General features: G+C 40.0%; 2 protein-coding genes across 4 annotated transcripts in view; both read right to left on the reverse strand.

Annotated features, from left to right (window-relative positions):
* LOC132845935 (histone-lysine N-methyltransferase KMT5B-like) overlaps positions 1–11,577 on the reverse strand; it is a 12,905-nt gene extending 1,328 nt beyond the window's left edge. The window contains exons 1-10 of one of the 2 annotated variants that reach the window (XM_060870478.1): positions 11,194–11,577; positions 9,888–10,070; positions 8,523–8,670; positions 7,704–7,869; positions 7,493–7,602; positions 7,228–7,394; positions 7,086–7,105; positions 6,842–6,978; positions 6,543–6,742; positions 1–3,316 (exon numbers count right to left, since the gene is read on the reverse strand). The exon at positions 1–3,316 is cut by the window's left edge and continues 1,328 nt beyond it. In XM_060870478.1, coding sequence (XP_060726461.1) covers positions 2,004–3,316; positions 6,543–6,742; positions 6,842–6,978; positions 7,086–7,105; positions 7,228–7,394; positions 7,493–7,602; positions 7,704–7,869; positions 8,523–8,670; positions 9,888–10,035 — 2,409 coding nt within the window. In that variant the 5' untranslated portion in view covers positions 10,036–10,070; positions 11,194–11,577 and the 3' untranslated portion in view covers positions 1–2,003. Of the gene's footprint in view, positions 3,317–6,542; positions 6,743–6,841; positions 6,979–7,085; positions 7,106–7,227; positions 7,395–7,492; positions 7,603–7,703; positions 7,870–8,522; positions 8,671–9,887; positions 10,076–11,193 lie in introns of both variants that reach the window. The other variant, XM_060870388.1, reaches the window with a different exon arrangement.
* A 5,469-nt stretch (positions 11,578–17,046) lies between these two features.
* On the reverse strand, positions 17,047–22,631 carry hsbp1a (heat shock factor binding protein 1a). 2 transcript variants are annotated; one of them, XM_060870589.1, is made up of 4 exons: positions 22,436–22,629; positions 20,962–21,028; positions 18,828–18,986; positions 17,047–17,336 (listed from the first exon to the last, which is right to left on the reverse strand). In XM_060870589.1, the coding sequence occupies exons 1-3, from the start codon at positions 22,478–22,480 to the stop codon at positions 18,865–18,867; spliced, it is 234 nt and encodes a 77-aa protein (XP_060726572.1). In that variant the 5' UTR covers positions 22,481–22,629; the 3' UTR covers positions 17,047–17,336; positions 18,828–18,864. The 2 variants fall into 2 exon arrangements, with proteins under 2 accessions (XP_060726572.1, XP_060726656.1); XM_060870673.1 differs by lacking the exon at positions 17,047–17,336 and adding an exon at positions 17,408–18,507 and having other exon boundaries at positions 22,436–22,631.
* Positions 22,632–25,041: the final 2,410 nt, after the last annotated feature.

Consider the following 25,041-nt stretch of genomic DNA (forward strand, 5'->3'; position numbering starts at 1 on the left):
AGAGAGACAGAAAGAGAGTGTGTGCGTGAGAGACAGACAGACAGAGAGAGACAGAAAGAGAGAGAGTGTGTGTGTGTGTGTGAGAGAGAGAGAGAGAGACAAAGAGACAGAAAGAGAGAGTGTGTGTGTGAGAGAGAGAGACAGAGAGAGACAGAAAGAGAGAGAGAGTGTGTGTGTGTGTGTGTGTGTGTGTGTGTGTGAGAAAGTGTGAGAGAGAGACTGACAGACAGAGAGAAAGACACAAAAAGAGACAGACAGAGAGAGAGAGACGGAGAGACACAGAGAGACAGAAAGAGAATGTGTGCGTGAGAGAGAGAGAGACAGAGTGTGTGTGTGTGTGTGAGAGAGAGAGACAGAGAGACAGAAAGAGTGTGTGTGTGTGTGTGTGTGTGTGTGTGTGTGTGTGTGTGTGTGTGTGTGAGAGAGAAAGTGTGAGAGAGAAAGTGTGAGAGAGAGACTGACAGACAGAGAGAAAGACACAAAAAGAGACAGACAGAGAGAGAGAGAGAGAGAGATGGAGAGACACACAGAGAGAGAGAAAGACACAAAAAGAGACAGACAGAGAGAGAGAGAGAGAGAGACGGAGAGACACACAGAGAGAGAGAGAGAAAAAAACCTCATGATGTGTGGAATGTTTTGTGGTGACAAATTCACAGAAAGTCCTAATGTATGAGCACCGATGGCATGGAATTCTGCCGTTTCACAAAATCCAACACCGTACGATTCACGCACGGTTTCTCGCCGCGACGCGTCAGCTCTGGCGTGACGGCGAGGAGAATCAGCACCAATTACATTTCAGAAGGAGGAAAAACAAAATAAAACAAACCATGTCAGTTCTGTGCTCTGCGGATACGCTCACGGTACGACAGCGTAGGGAAGTGTATCCACACAAAGAAATAGTCCCATGGTGCTACATGACTCATCAGATTGGTGTCTTCACCTGATTCCAGCAGAGCATGGCGTTAAAAAAAAAAAACAACACCGTGATGATGTCACGTGAGTTTCCTTACTTTACAAAAAATATTTACAAGCGAGAGACGTCCGTTAAGTGCATTTTAACAATTTACAAATTTTTAATGAAGGTCTCTCTCTGCTGTATCTGTACGGCGTGTGTGATTACTGCGGACAGGAAGTTCCACCGTTTCTTGATTAAAAAGAAATCGTTTGCTCAAAATTCTGTATTAGAACTCGAGTCTTAGGTGCAGATGATGGACAGAGTTCGGGAATAGACGTTTAGGATGCGTGACGGAAAACAAAAGAGCCGCTCACCCTCTTCTGCATACTTCACCGTGATACCCATCGCCGTGACTGACAGGGGGAGGAGTGAGAAGCCCCGCCCACAAATAAAGCTGATAACAGATAACCTCTGTGTCGTTTTATCGTTTTTCCTCTGTTTGTGAGCCGATTAATTTTGCATCCCACTTTGCTACATCACTGATGTAATGAACACCTGAATACTAAATGTGTTTAAATAAAGAACACGATATTTACGTTCGCGAACTCTAAACTGTATAAACGATACGTTTATTTTATATGAAACGATCTGTGCTTGTGTAGTTGTTGGGCTTCGATGGTGTAACGATCCCGCTTTATGAAGTAAAGTCTGTCATCGGAGCGATCTAAAAAAATTGTAATCTACAATTACATCATCATCGTCGTCATCGTCAACATCGTCATCAATCCCGCGCTCACAGCTTTGTGTTTCGGCGGCTGGTTTTAACCGATGTTACATGATTCTCTGTTTAAAACTCGAACGCGAACCTGCGTAGGCTTCCGTTTAAAGTGTCGTTTGAAGTCTGTGTTCGGCGAAACGTTGGAACTGTTATCCGCGGCGACCTCACACACGCTACACATACAGCGGAGAGAGAATTAGATTAGATTAGATTAGACTGAGGGGGGGAAAAAAAAAACAGCTCAAATTGTTCGTTGAACTGTGGTTTTCTTTTCGGGGACATGATCGGAGTTAACCTGAAGTTTATGTACATGTGAGTCTGAAGGTGAGCTTATGCGTTGAGCCTCAGCGACTGATCCTCCCTCCTCCTGGAGGAGATATCGATGTCTATGGAATCTTTCCCGAGAATGAGCCGGAGACGTTTTGCTTGTGGAAGCGGGATGAAATCGTCCTCGTAATCGTCGTCCTCGTCGTCCTCCTCCTCCTCCTCCTCCTCGTCGTCCTCCTCCTCCTCCTCTTCCTCCGACGAAGGCTGCTGTTCCGCACGCTTGCTCCTGTGGTTGCTATGGAGAAACGTCTGCGTGACCAGGTGCTCGCTGTCCTCGCGCTTCAGCTGGATCTTCAGTTTGCTGGAGCTGCTTCGGGGCGCCGAAGCGAAGCCGTTGTTGAACCTGGCTCCGTAAGAGCTTCCCTCGTCTCGCTCGTGCTCTTTCCCGAGCTTGATGCTGATCTTCGAGGAGTTCATGTGAGCCTGTCTGGTCTCGCCGCTGTCCCTCCGTCGGCGCAGGGTCAGCTTGGGAATCCCTGTGCTGCTGTCCAGGATCACCGCGTCGTAGTGCGGAATTCTGTTCTTTTTCTTCCCTTTTCCCAAACTCCGACTTCCTCCTTTAGATTTGTCCTTTCTGGAGGAACCGCAATGCCGAGTCCTTTCGGGAAACCCCAGGAGCACGTCCTTCACGCTGGGACTTTGCATGAACCTTGGGGTGAAATGTTCGCTGCGTTTGTCCTCGCTCTTTATCCTCCTGTCCAGGTGGAGCTGAGTGAACTGGTGACGCTGGGAGTTAGAGACTCTCCTCACGTAGACGTCTTCAGGTGTTTTCTGGTCCGACCTCAAGCCGTGAGCGAGATACTCCTCCATGTCCTCCGGCTCCGTTTTAATGACCGGGGTTTGTCCTTGGAAAGTGCTTCGTTCGCCGTTAACACCGTCAACACCGTCCGCTTCCTGTGCTTTATGTAAAGTCCTGGTTGACCTTCGCGTCCTGTAGGTGCAGCTCTCGGATTCTGCGGGACATTTTAAAGACGGCTGATTGTTTTCCTTCGCGTTGTGTCGTGTTATGCAGTCCCTCGATCCTGCCGAGTTAAAAGTCCTAAGCGAGTCTTTCTCCTTTTTCACACGGACGTCACTACAGAGCGCCGCTTTCGGCTCTTTACCGGAGGTCTTCGCCTCCGACCCTCGGCTTTGGCTCCGTAACCTCAAACTCGTGAGCGAAGGCTTGGAGGGTTTCGATTTCAGTCTCTTTGGTACCCTGTTATTAGCTTGACTTTGTTTGGAAGGTGAGGTAGATGTGTAAGCTCTAGAGAGAGACTGTCCATCATGACTCCTGGTTTTTACCCTCGTGCTAGACGGCGCTCTTTTCCTAGACGCTAAACAGAGAAAAAAAAAAGGCGTTAATTAGAAATATTTCTCAGGATGTTTTTCTGCAAACATTTTTATACGGCAGTTTTGAATTCTTAATCCTGATTGGTCAGAAGGTGTCAAATCATCTTGTACAACAGCAGCTCTGACGAACACAGATTAATATTAACGAATACGTTATCGTTTCTGTAGTAGTCGCTCAGACACGAGGACATGTACAGCGGAAACGACCGGTGAGGAAATAACTTGTTTCATGGCACGACCTGGAAACAACATTATAAAGGATTTAAAAAATAAAAAAAAAAGAAAAATCTGTAGAAAAAAAATCTGTAGAATGTTTGACACTAATTATAAATAAAAAAGGCAATTTCCTTCATACTGTTTTCTAACTACAGTCTGTTACTGAACCGTCAGCGCTAACGCTGGACCTCAAGCTGGATTCAAAAGTGTTTGCAGCTTATTGGTGCTTTTGAGTGCGTGTAAATTTCACACATACGAAGACAAACTAAAGAAACGAAGACGAGCTACTTTAAATCCTTAAAACCGTTCATACGGATTCCTGAACTTTTATATCATTAACACAGTGTACTGTGGAGTGACGTTTCTTATTGTTAGCACGTTTATAGTGTTTAAATCAGAGACTACGATTGAAATGAAAATTCATTCTCTCTCTCTCATTTTCTACCGCTTATCTGAACTACCTCGGGTCACGGGGAGCCTGTGCCTATCTCAGGCGTCATCGGGCATCAAGGCAGGATACATCCTGGACGGAGTGCCAACCCATCACAGGGCACACACACACACACTCTCATTCACTCACGCAATCACACAGTACGGACAATTTTCCAGAGATGCCAATCAACCTACCATGCATGTCTTTGGACCAGGGGAGGAAACCGGAGTACCTGGAGGAAACCCCCGAGGCACGGGGAGAACATGCAAACTCCACACACACAAGGTGGAGGTGGGAATCGAACCCCAACCCTAGAGGTGTGAGGCGAACGTGCTAACCACTAAGCCACCGTGCCGCCTTTTTGCCATTAATTAAAGAATAAAAGCAAGAATGCCAAAACAAACCCATAAAAGAAAATAAATAGCAATGTGATAAATAGTGGGATAAATGTGGGTTGCTAGTTTGTGTGCGCAGCGTCTCGGCTGACGGAACGTCGGGCTCGCGTTTATTTTTATGAACGTTATTTATTACTAATTATTTTTTTTCATTGTCGTCATTATCTACTTCTGATTTTAGGAAATCAGGAATATATTTGCCTGATGTAAACATTTACACATAAGGGTTTAAGAAAAGAGAAGCGTCGAGGCGAACGTCCGACTCCGACAAGCTCGATGTGTTTTTCTTTATGTGCTGAATGTTGAGGGATAAAAAAAGCTTTTCTTTAAACCCTGTATATAAACTGAGAGTGACAGATCAACAAAGCAGCCTGTATTAAACAGACTGAAGGTTTTCTGCCCCACAGAGTTCAGTTAATACCCCAGACAGGTGTGAGGGTCTAAGAGCAGCTGTGGATGCGTTTACGCTGCCGAGTCATCGTGGATCAAAGCATCAGCAGAAGCTCTGTAGAGGAACAGAAGAATATACGATGAAGGAACTGGGTGGGATTTAATGCAGCAGGCTCACGCTTCAACTTAATGGAATTGTGAGTAGCGGTGACGAGTCGTGAGCTTGAGCCAGGTTTATACCGCTGTGTGTTTGCGTCACGACAGAGAGATGGGGCTTATGGGGAGCGCTGAGGGGTCGCGTGAAGACGTCCAAAACACTAACAGCTTGTCAGATTGGATAAGAACGACTTCTGCTGTCTTAAATCGTGAAACTAATGACAAGAGAACGAGTACGAAAAAAGCTAAACTAATAAATTTGTATCCTTTCTGCACTTTACCGCCTTTTTTTTTTACAAAATCAATACAAGAGTCTTTATAGAGGACACTACAGTGGAGTTAGAGTGAAATCGTCGGTGGTCAAAGAAAATCATTTTGAAGAACGCAACTTTTGACGTGACATACGGAAGCTCCTCAGGTGAAGACGAAAAGAAAAAGGGGACGTCAATTTCACCGGAAGCATCTTTAAAGTGAATGTACAATGTAGCTAAATTTTCTCTGGTTCAACAAACAAACAAACAAACAAACAAACAAACTAATCTATCTATGCATTTGTTAGGTGACGTGCTATAAAGTGAGATTTCTTTCAGATTTATTTCCTGCACAGGAAAATATATTTGACTGTAATATGTCCAGGGGGGCACGGTGGCTTAGTGGTTAGCACGTTCGCCTCAAACCTCCAGGGTCGGGGTTCGATCCCCGCCTCCACCTTGTGTGTGTGGAGTTTGCATGTTCTCCCCGTGCCTCGGGGGTTTCCTCCGGGTACTCCGGTTTCCTCCCCCGGTCCAAAGACATGCATGGTAGGTTGATTGGCATCTCTGGAAAATTGTCCGTAGTGTGTGATTGCGTGAATGAATGAGTTTGTGTGTGTGTGTGCCCTGTGATGGGTTGGCACTCCGTCCAGGGTGTATCCTGCCTTGATGCCCGATGATGCCTGAGATAGGCACAGGCTCCCCGTGACCCGAGGTAGTTCGGATAAGCGGTAGAAGATGAATGAATGAATGAATGAATGTAATATGTCCAAATAATCACTTTACTCCACATTAATTTCTTCACCTTGTAGCAATATCTCACTATTAATTAAACATGTATACATTTTTCCCCTCCTTAGTCACTAATAAATAATTACATTTTTATTTTTAAGAAAATTACTCCTTTTAACATAATAATATACTATACGCTTGCTTCTAAATCAAATATTTCTAACTTGTTGTTAATGTATAGCATATTTTTCATTACATATATTTTACTAATAATTTTTTTATGAATTATTAAATCGTTATTAATATTCATAAGATTTTTTTTATGTACTATAAGATAGCTTGTAAACGGATTAATTCGTGATGATACGTACTGCGGACTGCAGAATCCTGGTATCGTGATGTGATGCATTTTATCGGATCGTTTGTCTTTTCTCTACATTTGCTTTAGTGATCATGAGGATGCTCGTGTGGAAAAACATCCGTTCTGTCTTAAAGGTTTGTTCCTCGCGTCCTCTCGTTTATTATATGTTTAACATCCTGAAAATTTCTGCCCCCTAGTGGACACGGAGAATATTCAAAACATACAGACGAACCCTGAGTCGTCACACAGAGACTTGGATTTGCTGACTGATCTTACATGAGTGTGTTTTTGGAGAATCCTGAGTGTCTGCGTCTGTGTGAGAGTCGACGGATCGGACGTCGGAGTTCTGACTCGCTTCTTCCTGCTTCTTCAGCCTGTTGAGTCGCCGGTCGGTCTCCCTCAAGCCGTATTTGCTGTTGATAACAGGAACTGCCACGGGAAGTCCCACTTTTGATTTGAAAGCACCGGTGCCACGTCTGAAAAAAACGTCACGACGTTAATCGGCTGTGGATCGGAACGCGAATTCTCAAAATGTGTTCGAATGGAGGGAAAAAAACTGCAATGAATAAATTTACCTTTCGCACGTGTAGCACTCGCAATATTCGTTGTTTTCTCCGAAAAACCCGTCGCCATAGTAACAGGAAATTTCTTCCCCTGGTTCGATGTCTCGGAGAACTTTAACGCAAGCCGTGTCGCGGCCGGTCGACACAAACTGATAGAAAAATAAAAACACTGTAAAGACACTCGGCTCCTCTGTCGGGGGTTACGACGCTACGACGTTTTACGACAAAAAACAATAACGATAATCGTTTTGTTTACCTTGCAATTTGGCCGACAATCTGAAACAGAAAATATAAAATTTAGCCAAGTGTAATTCACATCCAAGGGCTTGAAACTTTGTTTCCTGATTGATTTGAGTTTGGTGGGTTTTTTTTTTTCGTTTCCGAGCCGTAATTAATACCGTGGTTGATGAAGGCGGCGGGTCCGAGCCAGAGCTGTGCGCAGTTTTTGCGAGTGGAGTACATGACGCTGAAGTCGTTCTCGCCGTGGCGCAGTAACATGTTCTCCTCGCTAGCTGACAGCTCGGCGATGCAACCCACCAGGTGCTCGATCTTATCGTTCCTCTTCCTGTATAAACAAAAAAAAAAAAAAAAAACACGCTGAGAAGAAGCACGAGCGCGAGTTCGTCCGCGCGGGACACGAAAACCGCACCGTCGCTCACGTACCATTCTTTAGTTGCGACGATTTTGGCTCCGTTTTGCTCGGACGAGTAACGGTTGCATGGCAAAATCTCAAACCCGCTGTCGCTGGCAAACATGCGCAGATACACGAAGACCTGATCGAAAATGAAAGGGATAATAAACACCGTCATCTTCATCATCATCATCATCATCATCATGTGGAAAAAAAAAAAAAAACAGGCTTTAAAATACGTACGTGTTGCTTGAAAAGCTTCTCCTGCGCCTTAGTCTTGGACAGAAGATGATTTCTGGAGGAATCTCCGCAAGTTAAAGCTTCGAAAGCTTTCTCCAGGTCACTGTGTTTTTTAAAACTCTCGATAATCTCCTTCAGCTCGTCTTGTCTTCCTTTAATGGGTCGAAATCTAGGAGGGAGGAAACGGAAGACGGAAATCGTTTTATACGGAGAGTCCACGTTAATGAATATGCACAAATAATAATTTGCAAATAATTAGCAAATCTACATAATAGTCAATATTTACATAAAATTCTACATACATTTATATATACTAAAAAAATCCAAGTCAAAATTTATACAGAAAATTGCTAAATGAATTCAGAATATAATGTATTAATTTTTTTTTTACATTTAAAAAATTATTCCTAGATGAAGACAATCTGTTTCAATTTTAATGTAAATTAGATTTTGGATATTTTAAATTTGTCCATAAAATATTAAAATATTAAAAACTACTGAAGGATATGGAGGTGTTTTAGAGTAAAACGTTGAGCAGAACTCGTTCTCTAGTCAGAATCCGAGCTGATGATGATATTCACAGACTTTAACGATGTTTTAGAAGAATATTTGCTGTAAATCATCTACAGATTCCTTTGATCATTAATGTAAATTATTCTGATTTCTGCTGCATGCTTTACTTTGTTTAAAACTATTTTTATCTAAGATTTTTTTTTTCTAAAGAAATCAGCTTTATTTTGTCCAGAAATTCTATCTTCTGGAAATCATTTAAGAGATTCGACCTCATTGTTTAATATTTATAGAAGACTGAGAATTAGGAACCTGGTGTTCATCTTATGGGTTTGAAAGCCGAGGTAAGGGTCGAGGATGAGGCTCGTGGTCAGGTCGTCGTTCTCACACAGCTCCTTCGCCGTCATTCCGGATGACGGGACGTGGCGTCTTTCCGCCTCCATCGGACCACCGTTGAAACCTGAATGACAAAAAAAATGGCAGAAGAGACAAACCAAGTCATTCGTTCGTTCGTTCGTTCTCTCCTCCGCTTTATCCTGAGCTGGAAAAATACGAAAATAATTCTTCATTATTTTGAGGGAAAAAAATTATAATATTTACACAAGAATAAAGAGTGAATGTTTTTTGAAAAGCAAAAACTTTAATTACAAGCATGGGATTTGTTCAATATTACAGTAAATACTGTATTATTATTATTAGTAATAGTAGTAATAAGTAGTAATAGTAGTATTACACATGTACACTACCATTTTTAATCCCTTTTATAACCCATTAAAATGTTAAGCATGTTAATATTTAAATGTACACACCAACATTGTGGTTCTTTATTTATAAATATATGCGGAACAGATTTTTTCTAAAATCGTAAAATTGTCGTTGTTTTTATGTTACTGACTTTTGGATTAAATGTCATTCCATTCTAGATAATAATTTGAAAAAAAGATCAAATAACTCTGATGTAAGAAATGACAGATAAATGCACCCAGATTCCAGTCCAAGATACACATTGTTTCAGAGATCATTCCTAAAAAGGTTTACGTATCATAAGGTAATACGTTCGGAACTCTAAACGAATAAAACTTGATTGAATCCTTAGTATGGAAGCGGCATCAGGACATCAAGGATCGCCACTAACAAAGGGTCTACGTGACTGCGGTTACCATTTAAAGTGACCATTTGGTTGATAACAACCGTAACAAAACCAAGCCAAGGTGTACGTGAGCATGATTAACGTTTAAAGACATCCGGCTAGACAAGGTGAATCCCAGCCATTTGGGAGACACTCAGTTCTTACGCTCAATGCACATTCAAAGCGGAACCTTGTTTAAAATACAAAAAGGGAAAACAGTATAAAATGCTTGAGCAGGACTTGTCCTTTGTGTTCTTACTGACTCCGACGAACCCAAAGTACTTCATGTAATTTGTCACTGCTATTCTGGGATAAACTTCTTTTTCTTCATTAAGATCTTCACCCTCGTCGTCTTGTTTTCACACGTTTTTTATTTCTTACACTGATCGTGAAAAAATAGGAATGAATTAAAATTTTTGTTGTTCCGTGCTGTTACAGGGACAAGAAAAGACATGTCATTGCTGATTTTTGCACGTTGTATGGTTTAGATTTTCACTCCTAGGTTAGACGTGATGCGTTTGGAGCATACGGTGAATGAAATGACTCACGGCGGCTGCATCTCCGGCTGCTGAGCGAGCTCTTGCTGTGACGCAGATGCTGAGTGCGGCTTTGGCTCCCCGGCTGTTCGCTGAACCTGCTGCCATGTCGTCTGCCATTTACTACCATGTTCTTCTTGGATTCTCCCATCCACTTCATACCCGCAGAACGCCTGCGTTAGTCGCATTGAGTCTCTGTGCTGAGGAAAAGAGATGAAAACAACACAACATTCAGTGTATCAACAAACGGACAAAAAAAAAATACATGTCTGTCTGGGTTAATGGACTAAATAGCTTGGACAACATGGTAACATTATGCAACGTAAATCACTCTGAGGACAACTAAGTAAATGAATAAAAAGCTAGTTAAATTAATCCAATGTTAAACATTTCCGACTACTCCAAAATGCAGGACGTGTGGGCGTGCCCTAATTTGCATATTCATGAATATTCAAAGTCCCCAGCTATTTGTTTAGGCTACAGGTGTACAGATTTCACTGGGCCTTTTTTCTTTAGGACAAGAAACACAAATCTAAAATATTTATATATATATTTAAAACATCACGTAGTGTTGTAACGCTGTTAATATATTGTTTTATTTATTTATTTATTTATTTATATAAAAACAATATCTTCTATATAACCTCATACAGAACGTAAAGCCTCCACCCATTTCACGAACAAATAAAAATCTCAGGTACACTCAGGAAACTAATGATGTTTACATTTAATTAACAAACCCAACTAGTGTGTGCATGACAACGTGACTGAAAGATTTAAAACGGGGGGAAATAAACGTGCTATAATTTGTATTAATGAAACAAAAGTGATTGCTCGGCTAGCTATGAAGCTAGCTAGGGTTAGCTTGCTAATTAAAACTGATTTAACTCAAATATGTACTGATTTATTCCTTATTTTTTATTGTAATCTTTACAAAGGACCAAATTGAACATATCGTGCGTTGGGATTTAAAATTGTACTTATATTAGTTTTAAAAACAGCTAACCTTCTCTGAAGCTAGTTAACGTTAGCTAGCATGCCGGCTAACCTAGCTAGCTAGCTATAAACCCGGTAAACCAGACCGGCTAGTTTATTTTTATTTACGCACCAATCGGGTTTATTATACATTAATATATATATATATTTATAATTATAATTAAATCTAGTAAATACGTTACATTTAAACTGCACCGTCGCTGCTATAAGCACATAGCATTTAGCATAGCATTTAGCATGCTAATGATCAGTTAGCTTCCCAGGCTACGTTTCTATCGTGCCAGTTTTGTTAGAAATAAAATAAACAAAATTAAATACTCACTTAGTCATTGGCTGCCATTGCGAATCAGACGTGAATCTTCGATTATGATCCGAATTCGAAGTAAAATCCTAAAAAATAATGATAAACATATCGAACTTGGCTACACTTTAAAATCAACATTAAAATTCAAGATGGCGGACGTCCATGAAAAAGAAAAGGCCGCACATCGGATCCGTGTGGAAAACTAGAGCTTACTGCCTTTTGTCTCTTAAACAACGCACCGTAATTCATATAAACAACTATAATATAAAATATAAATCACACACTTCATCTGGTTAGAGAAATAACTTAAATAAGCTCTAAAACAGCCAGTTAAAGGACTAGAACTCTGTACTCGGATGGACACGAAAGTAGTTCCGTAAAAACAAACCGCAGGCCTTTTAAACGGGTTGCCAGATCCAGCGTTGCTACACAGGAAAAGTACATCACACAATAAAGTCCTGAATTTAAATGAAGCCAAATGACGTATGAATAAATAAGCATTTGGGTTTTTTTGGGTTTTTTTTGTAGTGATATATAGAAAAAAATATGTCGATATTTTATGTGTCCTGTAATCTGTTTAGTTTATTTTTAACACGTTTAAAGAAAAACTTAAACCTTTAATACTAGAAGTAGTCATGTAACACTTGGGTATTTATGTAAGACAGGAACATACATAAATATATATATATATATATATATATATATATATATATATATATATATATATATATATATATATTGTGTGGGTTTCAGAAAACAATCCATGATGATGTGATAGAGCTACAAACCAAAGCCGTGCAAAGGAGTTCTGTTGTTGTATGAATGTGCAGAAGCAGCGGAAACAGAAGCCGTGTTGTTCACACGATCCCTGCGTACATTATGTATATCTGACAGTGTATGACAGTGTATCCACAGTGACACGTTGCTGTCTTTCAGGTTTCTGAGTCAGAATCATAATCTAAAATATCTTTGTTCAGAAGTATGCTTACTTGTGCAAGGAATTTGTTTTAGTGTCATACACCTCTGGTGCACAGAGACAACAAGATAAGAACACAAAAAAATACACAAAATCGTAAAAATAAATTGTATGTACAGTTTTGCTATAGATGGTAGAAAAGAATAGAATAGAATGAGATGCAGGGATGTACTAGAATAAAGGTGGTAACAATTAAATGTAAGGTTAACTGGTTAACTATATATATATATTTGTGTGTGTGTGTGTGTGTGTGTATTTAAATAATGGTCTAAAATAGAACTTAAAGAGAATGTGATTTGAACAAAGGAAGAAGGATGAATTTATTTGATTTGTATTGCTAAACTCCAGCGCACAATGTTAAGATAAGATAAGATATACCTTTATTCGTCCCACAATGGGGAAATTTCTCTGTTACAGCAGCAGACTAAGAAATGCAAATATATAAAAGAATAGAGACATAAAATAATAAACAGTATATACAAAACAAAATGTATAAAAAGAGACCACGAGTAGTAGTTACACTAAAAGACATATTGCACACAGGTAATATTGCACGTTTTTCAAAATTTCTGTTATTGCACATGTTTAAAATACTTTGTAATTGTTTATTATTGCAGTTAAACAGTAATAACGGTGTGTAATTATGGTGACTGGTTCACTGGGAGCAGCTTTGAGAGTGATAGGAGTGAAGAATAACACACACAGTACATAATTCATTTAGTCTCAATGTGACTCTCAGTAACAATTCAAAATATTAACACACAAACTCTGTCCTCAAAATCTCTAATATTAATGTGTAAAATAACAAAAGAGGAGAATGTGAGATTCTCTCACAAACCCACAAAAGGTCACAGGAATCTGTGAATTATATCAATCTATATATTAATTTATTCAGTATGAAATATTCTAGAATTAGAGAAATCCTATAAAAATCCTTCACTTCCTGAATTTACATTTTGATGTTTGGTGACTACAAAATTAAGTACAGTTTATACACGCTCAGTTTGTTTTTCATTCATTCATTCATTCATTCATTCATCTTCTACCGCTTATCCGAACTACCTCGGGCCACGAGGAGCCTGTGCCTATCTCAGGCGTCATTGGGCATCAAGGCAGGATACACCCTGGACGGAGTGCCAAACCATCGCAGGGCACACACACACTCTCATTCACTCACACACTCACACACTACGGACAATTTTTCTAGAGATGCCAATCAACCTACCATGCATGTCTTTGGACCGGGGGAGGAAACCGGAGTACCCGGAGGAAACCCCCGAGGCACGGGGAGAACATGCAAACTCCACACACACAAGGCGGAGGTGGGAATCGAACCCCCAACCCTGGAGGTGTGAGGCCAACGTGATAACCACTAAGCCACCGTGACCCCTTACGTCAAAACTGATTTAACTAAAATATGTAGTTATTTGTTCTTTTTTTTTATAAATATTTACAAAGGTCAGAATTGAATGTAGTGTAGGTTGGAATTGAAAGCTGAATTTAGCGAAAATATATGTTTTAAAAATAGCTATTGTTTTCTAAAGCAAGTTAAAGTTAACTAGCAAGCCGGTTAACCTAGCTATCTAAAAACCCGGTAAACCAGACCGGCATTTGTAAATATAACTAAATCTAGAAAATACAGTAAATATGAACAGCACCGTTGGTGTGCTGAGCTTTCAGCTTATCAGCAAGCTAATTATCAGTTAGCTTCCTAGACCATGTAGCTAACTTGCCATTTTGGTAGAAATAAAATAAATGAAATTACTGTAAATACTTACTTAGTGATTGGCTGCCACTGCCACTATGATCCAAATTCAAAGTAATTAAAATCCTAAAAAATAATGATAAACATATCTAACTTGGCTACACTTTTTTAAATAACACTATTTTAAATAACAATAAATATTAATATTAATGTTAGACAACGTAGAACATAGAAAACAACTGAAACATTGTGAGAGTTGTGAAGAAAACCCTGAAGTTGGTGACATCATCACCAACCTCCACAGGGCAGGCTGAAGGTCTCACAATCCGCCTTTCATAGAAGACTTCAAGGGCAGAAATAACACAAGAAACAGACGTCTCATCAGCGGAAAGAATCAGAAGACCAGACTGGAGTTCACAAAGAAAGAGAGACGACCCGCTACCAAAGTGTGGAGGAAGTCGGAATCTGCTCATGATCCAAAACATGCGAACTCATCCGTGAAGCTGCTTCTGGAACATTCTCACAAATCTTTATGGATGATGGTGCTCATGATGGTAAGAGCAGAATGAAGGAGTCTACAGAAAGATTCTGTCTGACAATTTACAGACACATCCAAACGAATCAGGAGAAACTTCATCGCGGAGCAAGGAAACGATCCAAAACACACTGAAATCGCAACCAAGGACCCGAACGAGGGGCAAAATGGAAGGTTTTCATCTGTAGAAGAAGAAAGCAGCAGTTTGAGGATAGCAGGGAGTCTCAGGCTTGATGTAGTTACTGAAAGAGATCTTAGTAAAGATAACATTTGTTCATAAAGCATCTTAAAGAGCTCATGAGGTCAAAAAGTGTTATGAGGAGTGAGAAGGACTTTTAAGAGACTTAAGAGTTTCTTTATCAGAGGACAAAATGACTGAAATGTGAAGAGGCAGAAAAAACATAAAAATAATTATAGTAAGTTAAAGAGATGATTCAGATTAGATCGTGTGGGGATTATTTTTGTTACCTCATATTAGAGATAACATCTCTAAAAAGACAAAGACGAACATGATTTAAGATCGCAAAGAAATCAAGGAGTCTTCGTTTATTAAGCGTTACATTGACCACAATTTCTGTTCACGTTCACAAGAAGCTGTCATACAGGAGCAGGCTGAACACTGTCATGCAAACACGTAATACAACACAGATTATCTAGAGTAAGATTAATACTAACACAGATCAAGTATTATTTTTAACAAATCCAGAATACAGCACTTTTAACAGGAACAATTACGTTCCAGATGTAAGCTGCAAAGAAATAATACATTTGTTATCTTAGTAAACCGATTCAAGTAAAGTGAGTACATCAAACCCCATGAACAATCAGTAGATCTGTCAAAGATACGTGGATATTACAATCTATATTTATTGAAGTAATTCCCTTAAGAAGTCATCCCTAATGTCTAACCCACCCCCAAGAGAAATAATAAAAAGAAATAAATAAATAAAATAATTAGCACCTGTGTTGAAAAGAACAGTACTGTTAGAGCTCCAGCGTTTCACTACACAATCGATTAAACATGCCCAGTTTGATCAGAAATGTCACAGTTAATCTAGTACATACTGTATCTTAAAACATTCGGATACGAGATTTTTAAAGGTCTGGGAATTAGCGTGCTGTCAAATTTAACCCAAACTGTTGGTTTGAAATTGTGTTATGTGCTTAATATAAATCTGGGTTTGTACAAACATTCGGATTTAGAACGTACTTCTGGTATAGAAGGGAAAAACGTAGCACAGAAAAACTCCCTGAGCCGACACGGGTATCCCGGGCGGCACAGTTAGCGTGTTCGGTCAAACACGGTTGTTAAAATAATAAAAAAAATAAAATTTAAATAATAAAATGGACCGAAAATCCGACGTGGAATGTGAGTAGAGAATTGGTTTACTTTGTTAGGATGTACGTAACAATATCCTGAGCAGAAATCCAGCTAAACGACGTGTAGGGAAAAGATTAGGAGGTATTTCAATATTTAAAAATCTTCATTTCCATCTGAATTCATTCCAAACCCTTCTGATATACATAGATGATTAAAATTTGCCTGAGATTCAATCAAAAGTCAGTCTTTAATCGCTTCACTGCTACGTAAATGAGAAAAGCACGTTAGCTAGCTACCTTAATCGTTACACATGCGCTAGCTAAAGGTTACAGCACCGTATTAGGTGTAAAGTGATAAATATTCATATATATGTATATTTATATATATATTCGTAGGTATTACAGATCGCATGGTGTGGAAATAACGGGGTTAATGAGCAGTTTTATATTTTTCCAAACCATGAACATGGAATCTTTAATCAAATTCAATTTGAAAGTGCAGTGAAAATTAGGAATGTTGAGAATCTGCATCGTCGGGTACGTAACCAAATTTCATATTTGACTGATTTTTATTTTTCAGAAATCTATTTATGGCTTCATGTTTGTTTTTTCATAAAGGCATTTAGTTTAAGGATTAAATTAGTTCACATACATTCTGAATAACTGGGTTAAAAATACAAAATCACTCACTGACAAACAAACTAGAAAAAGAAATTTATATTTTCCTACAAAAGACGTTTTTTTTTTTATAACAAAGCACCGACGTTTACTATAAATGTGTCCGGAAAACTATAAGGGGAAAAAAAAAAGTTGTTGTTTATGGGTTCGTTTGACAATTAATAATAGTATTAGAGAACCATTAGGGGCTCCGACCAGACAGGTCTATAACCGCTCTATATTAGAACCATTAAAATATGATTCATAAACTCGTCTTCGACTATTGATTAATAATTGAAATCAAATTTAGATTTAGAAAAAAAAAAATGAATGTAAATGATACGGAAGATGAATTTTAGATTTCTGTGGCTTCAAAACAAAAATATTAGAAGAATATCGTCTATATTGAGTAAAGCTCATGTTAATTCCTTAAAGTTACACTTTTATCCATGGAGAAATCCTGTAATACGGAGTCAAGACCGTGACTCTTATATCTAACCGTTATGGCTCATGTTAATGTCTTACCTTCTATTATAAAGGCTTATCTTGTTTTAGTATGAAAACGTGCTTTTATTTGAGAAACAGGAATCGCACTGGGCTTTAGAGGAACCGGCTCTTCACTGGTCTTTGAAATCTTATGAACAGCACCAATAAATTTGCTGGAAATCTGAGTGTAAATTCACAGTACATCAGGCGTTTAATAAGATCTGTGTTCTTCTGTGTTACTGTTGTGATAAAGTTCAGCATGTAGGATTTATGCAGCGTGGTTGGTTGACACATGAATTAATTAATAAACAAGTAAATAAATACTCATCATCATCATCATCATCACAAATATTAAAAGGTTATTTTGGGAAAGAGCGAAACATCCATGACGTCACACATCACAGTCTCATATGACCACGGGCTACAGATCGGAGGACGATCCCGAAATGTACGGGGATTCTTCGGTACCAAAACTGCGTATGCTGTAATAGTGAGAAGTGATAATAAAATAAATAAAGGATTAAATAAATAAATAGGACAGTTAAGAGGTGAGTGCAATCAATGGAATCAATATCTTTTTTTTATTAATAATAATAATAATAATAATATAACGATGAAGAATAAATTGCATGTGCAGAAAGAGCTTGTATTTTTGCAGCATTATTTATATTTACTTTTTAAAACAAAATAAATAGACTTTTAGATCTTAAAAATAAGATGTAAAAACCAGAACTTCTTCTAAAGTTAGAATGCAAACCTTTCCAGCTACCGTTTAATGCCGAAGTCCAGGAGGTGGAGTCAGAATTGTAGTGGGTGGAGTCAGATGTGTAAGGAGTGGGGTCGTATGTGTAAGGGGGCGGGGTCTGGGGTCAGAAGCATGAGGGGTGGATTCAGAAGCATGAGGGGTGGCTTTAGGGGTCAGAAGCATGAAGGGTGGAATCAGAAGCATGAGGGGTCAGAAGTATAAGGGGTCCGTGGTCAGAAGTATAAGGGTTTAGGGGTCAGAAGCATGAGGGGTGGATTCAGGGGTTAGGAAGCATGACAGGTCAGGGGTCAGAAGCATGAAGGGTGGAATCAGAAGCATAAGGGGTCATGGTCAGAAGTATAAGGGGTTAGGGGTCAGAAGCATGAGGGGTAAGAAGTATAAGGGGTCATGGTCAGAAGTATAAGGGGTTAGGGGTCAGAAGCATGAGGGGTAAGAAGTATAATGGGTCATGGTCAGAAGTATAAGGGGTTAGGGGTCAGAAGCATGAGGGGTAAGAAGTATAATGGGTTAGGGGTCAGAAGCATGAGGGGTAAGAAGTATAAGGGGTCATGGTCAGAAGTATAAGGGGTTAGGGGTCAGAAGCATGAGGGGTAAGAAGTATAATGGGTAAGGGGTCAGAAGTATGATGGGTGGTAAAGAAGGTTTCATTTTTGTATTACTTTTACTTTTCACATTGTCAGAATCAGCTAGTTTAAGTAATCTTTAATAAATAAATAAATAAATGCAGCAGTAGAAGATCGAGCCAAACCAGCTCCATCTCCTGGACCTCTAACCCAGCAGCCGAGACGCATCTTTCAGATGGAATGAATTCGTTTGCATAGTTAGTTCACTGTGAGCGATCTGAGTAGTGAGAAGATGGTTCGAAACCCCATGTCGTTGCTTTATTGCTGTAGGGGATGGAGAGAGAAGAATTTTCCGGGCTGACTGCGTGTAAAAATGGCTCAAAATTCTTTCTTTGTCAACCAACATCATGTTTTGAACAGGAATGAGACTGAAAGTGTAAAACCTACAAAGGTTTGTGTTGAAATAGCACTTACAATTGAAAACAAACAAACAAAAAAAAAACCCACACAGTACATAAATACATAAAGGTTCTACAACAATCTGGATTTACACTGATTCCCCAGAATTAATACCAAAAAGATTGTTTAAATACAAGCTAAACAAATCTGTACAAACTGGATCGTAAAGCTGACGTAAGCGATACCTCATGCACTAATTTGATCGGTGGCTCTTTGTCTTGATCAAGCTGTTCCTGACGCATCGCCAAATTTGTTCTCTCCATCAAACTCCTCCACGCCTGCCTGAGTCATGAGGTCAGAGATGTTCTTCTCCAGGTCGTCGATGCGGGTGCTCATGTCGTCGAGTGTGCTGGTTAAGGAGCGTTTGTTAGTCACTGGTTGGTCTGAAGGCATTGATTAGTGTCATATAAATAGTTACAGTAGTTAGATAGTAAGTGCATCTACAAATCACGGCTCTGATACCTTATCGTTTTATAGCAACAGGGACAGATGCTGATCTGTAAGTAAACGTTTGTTAAAATCTCTACCTCTATCTTAATCATTGTGACAGAGGGGGGGGGGGGATAAAAGAGAGAGAGTCAGAGAGAGAGAGAGTGAGAGAGAGAGAGAGAGAGTAATAGAAGAGAGAAAAAGAGTAATAGAAGAGAGAGAGAGTCAGAGAGAGAGAGTGAGAGAGAAAGAGAGTCAGAGAGAGAGAGAGTCAGAGAGAGAGAGAGAGTCAGACAGAGAGTAATAGAAGAGAGAGAGAGAGAGAGAGAGAGACAGAGAGAGTGAGAGAGAAAGAGAGAGAGAGTAATAGGAGAGAGTCAGAGAGAGCGAGAGAGAGTCAGAGAGAGAGTCAGACAGAGAGAGTCAGAGAGAGAGAGTCAGAGAGAGAGTAATAGAAGAGAGAGAGAGAGAGACAGAGAGTCAGAGAGAGAGTAAAAGAACAGAGAGAGAGACAGACAGAGAGAGAGTCAGAGAGAGAGAGAGAGAGAGAGAGAGAGAGAGAGAGAGAGAGAGAGAGAGAGAGACAGAGAGAGAGAGATAGTCAGAGAGAGAGTAATAGAAGAGAGAGTGTCAGAGAGAGAGAGAGAGAGTAATAGAAGAGAGTCAGAGAGAGAGAGAGAGAGAGAGAGAGAGAGAGAGTCAGAGAGAGAGAGTAAAAGAACAGAGAGAGAGACAGACAGAGAGAGAGTCAGAGAGAGAGAGAGAGAGAGAGAGACAGAGAGAGAGAGATAGTCAGAGAGAGAGTAATAGAAGAGAGAGTGTCAGAGAGAGAGAGAGAGAGAGAGTAATAGAAGAGAGTCAGAGAGAGAGAGAGAGAGAGAGAGAGAGAGAGAGTCAGAGAGAGAGAGACAGACAGAGAGAGAGAGACAGAGAGAGAGATTGTCAGAGAGAGTCAGAGAACAGAGTCAGAGAGAGAGAGTCAGAGAACAGAGTCAGAGAGAGAGAGAGAGAGAGAGAGAGAGAGAGAGAGAGAGAGAGAGAAGTGAGTCAGAGAGAGAGAGAGAGAGAGAGAGAGAAGTGAGTCAGAGAGAGAGAGAGAGAGAGAGAGAGAGAGAGAGAGAGAGAGAAGTGAGTCAGAGAGAGAGAGAGAGAGAGAGAGAGAGGGAGGGAGAGAAAGTGAGTCAGAGAGAGAGAGAACACCGTCAGAGAGAACAGAGTCAGGTAGAGATGCAGTCCTTGCTGCAGAACATAACACAGAGGATGGAGCTGGATCTGTTCCAACTCCCCCTATACACCTAACCCACACACTAACACACTTATCAAGCCTGAAACACACACACACACACACACACACACACACACATCACCCACTGGACTGTTGAGTCAACAAGCTGCGTTTTTTGTCGTATTCATTTCAAGAAAGAGAAAAATGTGCGTTTTGTGACGGAACGACGTTTATAGCTGCTATAACGCAGGTTTAGTGGACATTCCACAACATATCTATAACTGGATAAAAAGTCTGGTTTGTTTACTAAACCATTTAATAAACAAACACTTTAAATGTTGTTAGATTACAGTGGAATAAGAGGATAAATACCAGGTTGTGGTGAGCTGATCTATGAAAGGATTGAATTTCTGGGTAGTAACAGAAACGTTGCCTCATTATCAGGACATATTACATCATAACGCCAAATAATCAAGGTGATGTTGGGGAAGCGGCTTGACGTGACCCGCTGGTGTCGTCACGCCAGTCGTGAACAGAGCCGTAAACCAACCGTCACGCTTTTCATCAGTTTATAGTTACTTTTAACATTATGGAATATTCAGGGACATCGAACACATCACCCCTAAAACCTGCATCAAGCAGAAACCTTGCTGAATGTAGGATATTTCTCCCGATAATCTGGTCAGACATGGTCTGGAACTTGTCCTGCATTTGCTGCAGTAAACTCTGCACCTGTAAAAATAAACACACAGAAATATTGGACTTAAATACTCACAGAGAAAGAAAATTTTTCAATGGTGTGTGTGTGTGTGAGAGAGAGTGTGTGAGAGTGTGTGAGAGTGAGTGTGTGTGAGAGAGTGTGTGTGTGTGTGAGAGAGTGTGTGAGAGTGTGAGCGAGTGTGTGTGTGTGCGCGTGTGTGAGAGCGTGTGTGAGAGAGAGTGTGTGTGTGCGTGTGTGAGAGTGTGTGAGAGAGAGAGAGTGTGTGAGAGTGAGTGTGTGTGAGAGTGAGTGTGTGTGAGTGTGTGTGAGAGAGAGTGTGTGAGTGTGAGTGAGTGTGTGTGCGTGCGTGTGAGAGAGTGTGTGTGAGTGTGTGTGTGTGAGAGTGTGTGAGAGTGTGAGTGAGTGTGTGTGTGTGCGTGTGTGAGAGTGTGTGTGAGAGAGAGAGTGTGTGTGAGAGTGTGAGTGAGTGAGAGAGTGAGTGAGTGTGTGTGCGTGCGTGTGTGAGAGAGTGTGTGTGTGTGAGAGAGAGTGTGTGTGTGTGAGAGAGAGAGAGTGCGTGTGTGAGAGAGAGAGAGTGCGTGTGTGAGAGAGTGCGTGTGTGAGAGAGTGCGTGTGTGTGTGTGAGTGTGTCAGACAGAGAGAGAGTGGGAGTTTAGGGTCACTAAGTCTCCTGCTAGGAAGGAAAAAATACTAATCTCCCCTCCCACGCGCTGTAGCTGTAGCCATGGCAACACACGAACAACGCACGAGACACGAAGGCATTTGACAGAAATTTAATTCACAGAAATAATGACAAAATAACCGTTAACTATTGTCCAGGGTTGCCATGTCATCATAAAACCTAACGACATCATTCATTAAAAAAATGACTATACAATAGAAAATAACTAGAGGTAAAAATGATTAAACAATTAAATGAAGCACAGGGTGAACTGTTCCGTAGGAAACACGTAGTAATGGTTAATACTCTGGACACGATCTAGATTTAAAAGCAAAACATTATTATTATATTAAATTATTATATTAGCGTTGACAAAAAACAAGCCGACCTATTTGTTCAGTTTGTCGCTAAATCGTGTCTGAAATGTTTAAATATATTTACAAACGTTAAATTTGACAAACGTTTAGCAACGTTTCAGCTCGATAAATGTTCAGTAAATTCGGCTTCCATTAGGGGAGTTTTAGTGGTCCACTCTGGCAACCCTACTTTCTTGTGTCCAAGGAAACGCTATATGCTAACACTTCAGCGCTACGCATTAAAAGACAAATTAAACGTTTTGATGATAAATTACACGACCATACCTACATATTACATATTACATAGAACTGTATATTTAGTAACATCATTAAGTAGTCTGGAAGCTAATTTACACCGGCATATAATAGCAATAAGGGTTATTATTATTATTATTACTCACCACCACGGTTAAATCCTGGGCTGATTTGGGCTCCATGTCCGACATGTCGAGTGTGTGTAAGAGACCGCAACAGACGAAGCGTTAGATTGAGAAACTTCTATGAAATTACTGATTTATCTGCACCTCAGTGCGTAGGTGACTGATTGCCCACACAGGAACGCGCACGCGCCCACACAGGTACGCGCACGCACCCACGGCGGGCGCGCACGCACACACTCAAGGAAGGTAATGCAGAGATTTGTGACATATATATATATATATACAAATGTTCACTGATGGAGACTTTAGTACATAACTGTTTGTGCTCATTTCATTCCTTAAGTATAGTAGTACTGTAGTACTAAGAAAAATATGGCAGCAAATCTGTTCATATCAACTCCCTATCGACCAAAGCCTTCTTGGTGATATCATCCACGGTGTCGTTATCCTGTCAATGTTGGAGGTCATCCTCAGGAGCAGAGAGTGGCTTAAATGTGACGAGACCTCAGGATACATCAGGCAGATCTGGAGAGCAGGAGGTTTATTTAGAGAGAATGACAGTAGAGAGAGACAAAGAGAAACAGATTACCAGGTATGGTTATGGTAATCGAATGGTTAAGGATAATGTACGTTGTGTTAAGAGCAAGCAGGGACCCCAGGAAGATGAACTATGACATCATAGCTCCTCGCTATCTTTAGGTCACATCCCTAAATCTTTCAAGTTGGCAATTATTAGGCCCCTCATTAAGAAACAGAATTTAGATCCTAATGAACTATCAAATTACAGACCTATTTCACACCTTCCTTTTACGTCTAAAATATTAGAAAAGGTTGTGTCTGTTCAACTACGCTCCTTCTTACAGGAGAACAATATCTTTGAAGAGTTTCAGTCAGGTTTCAGGCCCCATCATAGCACAGAAACTGCACTTGTGAAAGTTACAAATGACTTGTTCCTAGCTTCGGACCAAGACTGTATGTCCCTATTAGTTCTACTTGACCTTAGTGCTGCATTCGACACTATAGATCACAACATTCTTCTAGATTGCTTACAAAATTCCACAGGTATTCATGGACAGGCTTTAAGTTGGTTTAGATCCTACCTGTCTGATCGATACCATTTTGTAGAATTAAATGGTGAATCCTCCAGTTTATTGCCAGTTAACTATGGGGTCCCACAAGGATCAGTCCTAGGACCTCTGCTTTTCTCGACATACATGCTTCTATTAGGGAACATCATTAGAAGACATGGGATTAGTTTCCACTGTTATGCTGACGATACACAGTTATATATCTCATCAAAACCAGATGAAATAGCTAAATTGTCAAAATTAACTCAGTGCATTAGAGAGATAAATGATTGGATGAGCTGTACTTTTCTGTTGTTAAACTCCACTAAGACAGATATACTACTTATCGGTCCAAAAACCAGTACACAGAAACTCTCACAATTCAACGTCACTAGTAGCTCGACAGTTAAAGACCCAGGTGTTATACATTATTAGACAGCAACTTGTCTTTTGAAAATCATATCACCCATACTACAAACACAGCCTTCTTTCACCTTAGAAATATTGCCAAGCTGAGAAACATCCTGTCTGTATCTGATGCTGAGAAGCTAGTTCATGCATTCATGACCTCTAGACTGGACTATTGTAATGCATTACTAGGTGGTTGTCCTTGATGTAATTATACTGACGTACTTGTCCTTTAACGACACGTGTTTTCGGATTGCGTAAGAAACCCTGCGCTCCCCCGCTAAGGAATGTGTCTTAACAGGCATGGAGTCGTGTTGGAAACACAAGATCAACTATCAAAGTTGGTCTTACCTTGAACGCAGGGGTCCTTCAAAGTCCCTTCGGTCTTCTAACAAAGGCTCCTCTCCGAGGTCTTCTACTTAATCTGTTGTTTGAATCTTTAAATGAAGGAGGCAGACTTATACCTTTTTGTCTTTTCAGGATCCTCACAATGGGAGGCCTTGTTTTTATTAAAAGTAGTGTAATAAAGATAGGTGTGTGTAATATATGTAAAATAAAAAGAAAAAGTTACAAATAAAATCTTCCTTCAAATAATCAAACAGTACTAGAATAAGTAAAAGGTATTAAGATGCAAAGATTATAACAAACCAAGAAACACTATCCAAGTGTAAACTTGCGTTTGTTCCCTGATGCACCTAAAGTATAACATGCACTAAGTCTACAATAGAATGCACACACAATGTGATTCAAGGTGGGCTTTTTTACTTTTTCACTGTGGCCAGTTTGATTGGCTTTGTGCCATTTAGACGGCTACCATATTATTTCATAAACACTTCTCGGTTTCCCAAACATATCTCGCCGTCGACTTCTGTGTGCGCTGCTAATGTCTATATATGGTCATACTTCCTGCGACTTCTCAGGCTGTGATTATATAGAACTGAAGCTTTCTCCCGCCATAGAATTTGACAGCGAGCTATAAAACACTACACGTGTAGGTCACTCCCCACAAATACACAGTAGGCGTCATTTCAACAGCAGGCCTTGAAACACTTTGCGTGCGGATACTCCCTAGTGGTAATACACAGTAAGCTTTATAAGCGTTTACTACGAGAAAGTCTACAGTAAAATAAACATTATTAATCTAATCAACTC

The sequence above is a fragment of the Tachysurus vachellii genome, chromosome 1 (assembly GCF_030014155.1).
Source record: "Tachysurus vachellii isolate PV-2020 chromosome 1, HZAU_Pvac_v1, whole genome shotgun sequence".
Taxonomy (NCBI): domain Eukaryota; kingdom Metazoa; phylum Chordata; class Actinopteri; order Siluriformes; family Bagridae; genus Tachysurus; species Tachysurus vachellii.

Bases quoted from the DNA above. Each gene is read 5' to 3' on its own strand.
- hsbp1a (XM_060870589.1), bottom strand. From the start codon at position 22,480: ATGTCGGACATGGAGCCCAAATCAGCCCAGGATTTAACCGTGGTG. The intron at 21,029-22,435 runs GTGAGTAATAAT...TTATTTTTACAG, and splicing joins CCCAGGATTTAACCGTGGTG to GTGCAGAGTTTACTGCAGCA. The intron at 18,987-20,961 runs ATATCCTACATT...TAACCAGCACAC, and splicing joins TGACCAGATTATCGGGAGAA to TCGACGACATGAGCACCCGC.